Source organism: Hydra vulgaris, chromosome 02 (assembly GCF_038396675.1).
Source record: "Hydra vulgaris chromosome 02, alternate assembly HydraT2T_AEP".
NCBI lineage: Eukaryota > Metazoa > Cnidaria > Hydrozoa > Anthoathecata > Hydridae > Hydra > Hydra vulgaris.
Genome location: NC_088921.1, coordinates 19,551,947 through 19,561,451, shown reverse-complemented (window position 1 = coordinate 19,561,451; position 9,505 = coordinate 19,551,947). Strand labels below are relative to the sequence as shown.

Sequence of the window (9,505 nt, the reverse complement as noted above, 5' to 3'; positions counted from 1 at the left end):
GAAATTTATAGTTTTCTAGTGTCTAAATGTTCATTCTCTTGCTATGTCAAAATTACCAAAATCTGTGATAGTTGGTATTTAGGTAATTCAAAAAGTCTGCTGTAATTCACAGTTGGTAAGTGAAGTACAAAAAAAAAGTATTGCGAAGCGTTTTATAGATCAAAATATAGACAGCTTAGTAAAATGCTTAGAGCTAGAAACATGACCTTTTACCCAAGCTGTAATGAAGTTCAAGGAAAATTCTAAAACAGAACTTAGTGTTCTAATAACTTGTGTGTGGACCACCTAGTGTTCTAATAACTTGCATGTCAACCACAAGCTTTTATTACCTCATGTAATTTTTCATAGTACAATCTAGTTATTTGGTAATATCTGGAGTAAATAAGCTCTACCGTTTCGTAATTTTTAATATTACTTTTTCCTGATTTCTCACATAGAGCTTCCTAATTCATCTACCTAATTTATCCCAAAGATCTTTAATGGGATTTAAATTAGGAGATTTTGGGGGAGGGTTTAAAGTTAGTTAGCTATACTTAATTCAAGTCATTCCTTGACACATTTGGCTGTATTTTGGGTCATTATTATGCTGAAAAATAAATGAACTATTACGTCCCATATTTTCAGCACTTTCATCTAGACTTATTCAGATTGTTTAAGTAGGCATATTGATCTATAATTTATTATTGAATACCAAGTTTCCTCCACCTGCTATTCTTCATAGTTGGTTTCATAGTTGCATGTTTTGTGTTTTAAGTGCTTTATTTGGTGAATTCCTAACTTTATAATGTATACATATATATGATATTATATATTTAATATACAATAAATAGTTTAATAAATTTCAAAAAATTTGATGTGATATATTATATGTAAAAATTTGACATAATATAATATATATATATATATATATATATATATATATATTTAATATACAATATATGGTTTAATAAATTTGTTTTATGCACAAGAAATATTTTTCATATTTCTTGTGCATAATTCCTTAAAAAAAAGTAAAACAGTAATTACAAAACTGGGTAATTGATAAACATTCAAATTAAATGTAACAAAATGTATTTTCAAAATAATATATAATTTTATAGTACCAAATCACCAGTATTACAGATACATGATGAAATATTAAATATTTAAGACTTAAAATTATAAGTATTTTTTAAAGGAATTTGACTGCATTACTATATCTAGTACTAGCCTGGTGCAACTTGACACTTATTGCCTCAATCAATATTGGTATAGATAGATATTAGCAGATTATTTACGGTCTTCAGTTGACATTTTCGAAACTGACCTTACTTGGCAATTTCAAAAAGAAAATGCCCCTTGCCACACAACACGCTCAATCAAGTAATTCATGGAAGAAAACCAATTTAATCTAATACCTTTGCCTGCTCGCTCAACTGATTTGAATACTATCAATAATCTTTGCAGTTGAATGGGCTGCAAATTGTAAAAAAAAAAGCTTACTTACTTGGTGCAGCTCAAGAATAAAATGCAAAAGTTGCGGTATACCTTTTTTCTTTGGCATGCCAAGACTCTATGTGGATTCCATGCCACGTAGAGTCTTGGCATGTCTTTAAAAAAATAGTGGCTATATAAATCATTAAATTTTCTTAGAATCTTTAAAAGATTGTTAGTGTGTTAATACTTATGCACATCTTTTCTTATCTTATATTTGTCACTCTTATTGCATTTTAAATCAATCAAAGATGATTAAAAAAAAAATTTATTTGAGACTTCGTAATTTTACTTTCTTTTTTCATTAAATTGAAAAAAAAAGGTTCCAGATTCGATTCAGTCTCTTATTGTTTTCAAATGTTATTTGAAAACAATTAAAGATTTTGTTATTTTGAAAACAAAGATAAAAAATTTCAGTGTTTAATAGTACTTCAGGAAGCACTCTACATATAAGAGATGTGCATAAGAAACTCAAATATGTTAGTATTAATTTCAGCAAGATAATGTTCGGTTAGACTTAGCTTAAATAGTTTCTAAATGATGTTTTTGGATAAAACAAAAATTCACAAAAAGAAAACAGTTTAGTTCAACAGTTTGTGTATTTCATTTAAAATTGTATGTTAATAATGTTTGATAAAAAATATGATAAAAATTTTACATAAGCAGATTCCATCTCAACTAAACAAGCAAAATACCATACTCGATGTTACATTAGGACAAACATCTAAATCAATGCATAAAATTTTATAATAATACACTAAAAGTTTCAGGATTTCTGTGAAAATTAATCATATTGGTGAAAAATTAGAAGTCATTTTTGTTAAACACAGTTCAATATAGTTTTAATGAGATTTTCAATTGTATATTGAATATATATGTTGAAATTATATGTAATATGTAAAATATATTGAATTATATATTGAAATAATTCAATATTATTGTTTAACATTGTAAATGCTATGAAAATGCGTTTGACTGGTTATTTGGTTTGGGATATAAAATATATAGTCATATAAATTAATGAAACTTCTTTCTTTTTAAATGTTAACAGTTTTAGAAACAAGGTCAAAAGATTAAAAGGTTTTTTTTTTTTGAAGTCAAAGATTATCAATATTAGATTAAAACTATTTTTAAAAATTCAGCTCTTTTTTGAATTGACCTGTAGAACATTCATTTACTAATATTAAAGAAACGTCATAATTAAATAAGTAATTGAGTAGAGTTTTTATCTTAACAAATAGACATTGTTTCAGAAAGTAAACTAAAATTTTGTTGTTTTTTGTTGTTTACAACAAATGTTAAAACACGCCAATAGCATTTGTTACTTTGGTTTAAAAAAAGTAAAAATTTTTAAGAAATGTTCTGCGCTTTTTTCTTGTAATTTTATAATATCCAGAGAAATATTAAATATTTAAAGTTCATACAAATATATATATAAAATGGTTGTGTGTTGTGAAATTTGTTTTTTTTGTCAGTTGTAAAGATATAAAAAAATATCTTTGTTTTAAAAAATATTATTTTGGACGAAATTTTATCAACAAACTTTAAAAACAAATATTTGATGTGATTTATGGTAAATTTTACGTTTGATTGGTTTTGATTTTTAACTTATTGCTTTTTTCTTTTTTAAATCGTTCATGTTTTTGTAGCTAAGTCTTGTGTTACCAGATTTCGGTTTGTATGTAGGGTACCATAGTGGAAATCTTGATTTTAATAGTGGTAAGACCCTAAAGACTTAAAGAACAAAAAAAAGTTGGTTTAGCACTGTGTTCTTTTACAAAAAATCGGATACCTAGTAACCATAGGTTTCTAGTTATGCTTTACGATGAAATGTTTATTATTGCAAGTGTATCAATGTTATATCAAATGTTTTTATTTTAAAATTTATGAAAAACTATAAAATATATATACTATGTTTTTGATTTTTAAAGTTTCCAATCAATGTCAAATTTGAATAAACAAATACAAAAACTCTCACTTTTTGAGTTTTGTATAATTTATTCACATAACTTAATTTAAAGTTTCCAATCAATGTCAAATTCGAAGAAACAAATATTAAAACCCTCACTTTTTGAGTTTTGTATAATTTATTCACATAACTTAATTTAAAAAAGATTGTCGAAGGAGATATTCGATTGTAAGTTCTAAACTTGAAATTACAAATTCCATTTATAAAAACATTTATTTCACTCCAATTCATTGTTTAAATAACATGCGTTTTCTTGGTGTCTTATTACATTATGTGGTTGAATTTTTAAATTTATTTGCTATAATAATATAATGAAGTATTTTTTAATATAAATAAAGGTTTTATATTATTTTTAGTATGCTACATTTATAATAAAATTAAATTATTTTGTTTTAAAAATGTGGTAAAGATTATGTTCAAATTGATATAATTAAAATATTTTTTATAATTTTAAATACAGAATTATTTTATCAAAAGTTTTACAGCTTTAAAATTTTTTTTCTATTATATTTTTTATCTTAATTTAATATAAATGTATATAATATTATTATATAAAATTATTTAATAATGATATATTGCATATACATTTTTATTCAATTATAACTTAATATAAATTTATGTATTAATATCTAGATTATTTTATTGTATATATTATGTTTTATAATTTCCATTTTGTTTAAATTATTATTCATTTTTTTATTTATGTATAATATTTATTTTTTCTTTAGATCTTCTAACTAAATGTTTTTTTTCATTCTTATTACTTTTATACTTAATTATGGTTAAATTATCAAAATGTTAATGAAAACAATTATCGACATAAATTTGAACTCAAAACTGAGTACATTTATTTATTTATTGAACGTTTTTATGAAATTGAATGTTTTTATGAAAGTCAATCATCATTTACTGATGAAATAAATTTAATTATCGATGAGCAAGAGTGGACGATTTTCATTGACGATAGAAAAACTTCTTGTGATAATTATTTCGTAAATCTTTGCATTAAATCTGGAAGAAAGTTAACGATGTTATATGTTTCAAAAACTATTTTGTAATGAAAAAAAAAATCTTTTCATTCTTATAATTCAATGTTCAAAAAATGTCCGCAATATTGTTTTTTTCGTCCAATTAAATTCAAAAGATAAAAACTGAAAGAAAAGATGGAAGGGTTACCGATAAACATCTCAGATTATGTAATAACAAAAAAAAGTTTTGAAGAAAATTTTCTTCAGTGAATTAATCTTTGTGAAGGATTGTATCTGCACCTTCACAACGACATCGATTTCATTAAAGAGATTTGCAAATGGATTCATTGTTTGAATATCAAGAAGTTGTTGATCTACTACCGTGTAAAAAAATTTCATAACCTCGATGAATAAAAAAACTTTATAACAGAATATGTTTAATATCTTAAATGAAATATAAACAATAATTATAAATTAACTAATAATTTAATATATTATTTTATAACTAAATATGTTTTCAAATATACGAATTAGTTTTAATAATGTTTAAAAGTTTAATTTTTATTATTTAAGGGTGATATAATTAATTTGTCTTAAAATATAATAATGATAAATAATTATTATTATTATTATTATAATAAATATATATATATAAGTAAATATATATATATATATATATATATATATATATATATATATATATATATATATATATATATATATATATATATATATAAACAACTTTAAAATGTTTTCTACAAAATAGAATGCTTAATGTTCTTAAAAGAACAGAGCAATTATAAATTAGTAAAAAATCACTAAACAAAATTTGTTTTTAAATTTAGACTTTTTTCAATAAAAACATCTATAAATTTAGTTTAAGTTTTTATAATTTTAGTACAAATTTGTTCAAAATTATTGGCTTGTAAACTAATGATTTTTAGAGGTGTAATGAAGAATGTGGCCCAAATCCTGAGTAAAATATTTAATTGTATATCATTATTTTATCTTATTTCTTTTTATTTTTTTATTTATTTTATATTATTTCTTAAGTCTACTGAAAAAAATTAGAGACAATTGTCTCTCTAATACTTGATCAAAATTTGCATTTAAAAATGGTCAAAAATTGCATTTAAAATCTTTTTATAAAAATTTAAATTTTGTAAGGAAAGCAATTCAAATGATTTTCTAATCATTTATTCAAATAAAGCACTAAATAGTGTGATTTAGTGACTATTTTAGGACAATTATATTCATATGCCAAGGAAGGATATTCCATTCATATGCCAAAGGGGACTCTGACTAACTCTGCCCCCCACCCCCAATCTCCCTAGATTTTTTTTTTTTTTTTTTTATTTTAATTTTTTTTTACATAAAATGAATTATTAATAAAAAATTATTAAAATAAAAATTAATAACATGTATTTTTTTTAGTTTAAGTTGAAAAAACAATTTATTTTCATTATTTCAAATTGGTGAATACTTACATACTATTTTATCAAAAACAGGCGTAAGTTTTGTTTTGTTGTTTTTAAAGGTTATACTTGTTTGTATTTTCTTAAAAATTGTGAATTTTATTGTTGTTATATTTTTTTGGCAGGTAATAGTATAAATAATAAACACATTCAATATGGAGAAACGTGACATTGGAAAAAGTCTTAACTTTTCTTTTCTAGAAAATAAGGTTTTGTTTAATTCAAAGATCTTCCTTGTGAAAAACTACAAAAATTACATGCAAATAGTATAATAGTCTAATTAAAAAGACATTATAAGTTTAAGTTTCAATATTCAGTAAATAATTTCATGAGTTACATAATCTTAAAAAAAAATGTCACAATGTTTTCAAAAATTATTTTTGAAAAAATGAAGTTATAAAACCTAAAACTATTCTGCAGGTAGTAAGCAACCGGGGCCAGGGCCAGGGCTCGGTTTGATAACACATAGCCGTGACCGAGACCCAGTTTATGATCAGGGCTGCATTAATATTGATAGATCCTATAAAAATTTTACTTTTAATTAAAATTTATAACATGAATTTTATTTAAAAACAATATTTTATAGGATCTATCAATTTTAATGCAGCCCCGGCTGGGTTTTTGACCGGGGCTGCATTAATATTGAGAGATCCTATAAAGATATTGTTTTTAATTATAACTTATATCATAAATTTTCATTAAGAATAACATTTTTATAGGATCTATAAATATGAATGCAGCCCTGGTCATAAACCCGGCCTCGGTCACGGCTATATGTTATCAAACCTGGCCCCGGCCATAGCCCCAGTCACTTACTATCTGCAGGTTACAAAGAAATTAGTTTGATCTGCTGTTTACATAAAGGAGGTTTATGATTTTCCAGAATTTAAGGTATTTTTTTCATAATTTTAAGTTTTGTCAGTAGTATTTTATAATGTTTATATGTTTTTTAATTATTATGTTATATAAACTATAGAAATATTTTTTAAGCATTTAAAAATAAAATATTTGTGATAGAAATATAAAAAGTAATTTGCAACTAGCATGCATAGTTTTATGACCCTTTAAGCACATCTGGCAGTTATGGGTAAATGAAGCTTATCTTTATGTTCATTATTTCAATTATTTGGTTTATAAATATTTTTGACATTTTTTTTTTATGCTTGAAAGGGATTCAGAACAAAAAAGAAAAGATGCATCAAAAAAACTGCAATTGGTTTTAACTGAAAACAGAAATATTGTTATACGTTGAAAGTATATTTTGAGACTATCTGATGCATTAGTTCACAAAAATCATCCTGTTGGTGAGTAAGTTTTTGAAAATAGGCTTTTAAGAATAACTTTGATTATGACTCTTTTTTAAACCATTAACTTTTGATTTTAAAAGGCAGCAGGTTTCACTCAGCCAATTCCATTCACAGATGAGCTCATTGTTAAAATTGGTGAACTAGTTGGAGTTAATGTAAAAACTGTTCCAGAGATGACCTTAAAACAAAAATAACAACCTTTGTTAACATAGATTTTAGTTCCTCTAATATGCCACTTACATCAAGTAAACATTTCTTTCCATGCGATGAGATCATCTGAAACCATATGATGAAAGCTAGATATAAGCTTTGTCACTCTTTAATAGACCAAGACTGACTGCTTAAAAAGATTAAAGAATGGGAAAATAACTCTAAGGAATCTTGTATAAAGTTTTGCAGAAAGGTGAAAGTTCAAAGGGCAATGATCCAGTGCTTCAAAATTCTTTGTTGTTTTTTTATTAAAATAAATGGCAAAGAAGTCTACTTTTGCGATATCGTAATGAGCTAGCTTTTCTTGATGCTACATATAAAACCACCAGATATGCTTTACCTCTATTTTTCTTGGTTGTGAAAACGAACATAGTTAATCAAATAGTTGCCACCTTTGTCTGGAAAATGAAAACAACAGAGGCAATTACAGAAGCTTTGGTATGTATTAAGAAATGGAATCCTTCATTCCAACCAAAGTTCTTTATGACTAACTGTTCAAATGAAGAAATAAACTCCCTTGATTCTGTGTTTCCAGGTAGTCCTTTTTATGATGTTTATTTGTATAAAAGTTTATTTAGGTTAAAAAATAGTTCTTAAATATGTGTATTATAATACCTTAGAATGTAGTGTATTTATTTGCAATTTTCATCGAGAGCAAGCTTGGGAGCAATGCCTATCCAAATCCATTAACGGCTGTTCCACCATAAAAAATGATGTTAAGATGTTGCTCCAACTGATAGCTCATGTAAAAACAATTCCGAATCGTAAAGAAGCTGGTTTTGTATCAAAAAGGTAAGTACTAATGTTTTAAAGATGAAGGGATTCTACATACAACTTGACCTGTTTGTGAATTTTTTTAAATAGTACGATTTCAATTTAAGTTTTTTTTAAGTTATGTTTGATTCTTTTACTAATGACTTTCATGTCATTTACTATGGCCCTTGTCAAAAAAGATAAGAAATAATTTTAATAAAACTTTCTGGTGATGATACTAAAATCTTATAAACAAAGGCAAATAAGGTAAGAAAAGTTCATGATGACTTCTAATAAGTCCTAATGATCTTATAACAGGTAAGATCATTAGGACTTAATAAAATCTTGTATGGCATTCAAGTTTTTATTAAATAGAGTAAGGTAAAAAAGAATTAAATTTACAGGTACAAGTTGTATCATTAGTTTCTATGTTTACCTGTTTTCTTTCAATATTGTGAATTTCGAGCCCATGTTGTGCAATGTGCCATATGGCAGGAGGTAGCTTTTTTGATCTAAAAAAATGATTTTGCAACATTTTTGAAAATTATCTTCTATTTTTCTTCATATTCTTAGAGAAGGGTGTTTGCCTACCGACAAGATCGATTATTGCTTAATTTAAATACTAACAATGGAATTGAACGGCAAAATCAATGTTTCAAATACAGTTTTTAAGAAAAAAGAAAATCTTCTTCCCTTACTGCTATGCTTAGTGTTTGCATTGAAGAATTCCTTCCACACAAGTATGACAGGTTAGTCAAAATTTACTAATTCTAACGATTATGCAATAATATTTGTGTATTTGTTTATATTGCTCGTCGTAATAATAGTTACAGTAATAAAAATAACAATAGTAAACATCCTCGTTTGCTATTAAGTTACTGTTTGTTGTAAGCAATGAATTAAAGTGAGTTAGTTATGCGGTAGTGGTGTCGTGGTAGAGCGCTCGCTTTATAAGCGAGAGGTTCCGAGTTTGATCCCCGCCACGTCCCTGGTAGTACAGCGCTCAACTTGTTTCTCTGCGCAGCAACCTTGTTTGTCAAGTTTCGTGTTTTGGAATTTCGGAGTTGAGAGAGGGTTATAACCACAAGTAGCCTCCTCATCTGTATTGGCCTTGGGAAGCTGAAGTAACAACAAAAAAAAAAAGTTATTTTATGAATCCTTATTGAATTTACTATCTTTATATTATTCATATTTTGTTAACAGACTTTTATAAAATTTTGTTCATAATATTTACTGTTACCAATTTTGTAGGTGTCTTGGCATAGTTAATTTTTATTTTGTGTATAAAAGCATCATCATATTTTCATGTTGATGAAAACAAAGAGCAAACTCATCGTACCGAAAATACCA

At 25.3% G+C, this 9,505-nt stretch overlaps 1 protein-coding gene across 1 annotated transcript; it reads left to right on the top strand.

The window, feature by feature from the left end:
- Nucleotides 1–7,063: 7,063 nt before the first annotated feature.
- Nucleotides 7,064–9,211, top strand: LOC136076438 (uncharacterized). Its single transcript, XM_065789826.1, has 4 exons — nucleotides 7,064–7,189; nucleotides 7,273–7,937; nucleotides 8,023–8,194; nucleotides 8,729–9,211. The coding sequence occupies exons 2-4, from the start codon at nucleotides 7,808–7,810 to the stop codon at nucleotides 8,772–8,774; spliced, it is 348 nt and encodes a 115-aa protein (XP_065645898.1). The 5' UTR covers nucleotides 7,064–7,189; nucleotides 7,273–7,807; the 3' UTR covers nucleotides 8,775–9,211.
- Nucleotides 9,212–9,505: the final 294 nt, after the last annotated feature.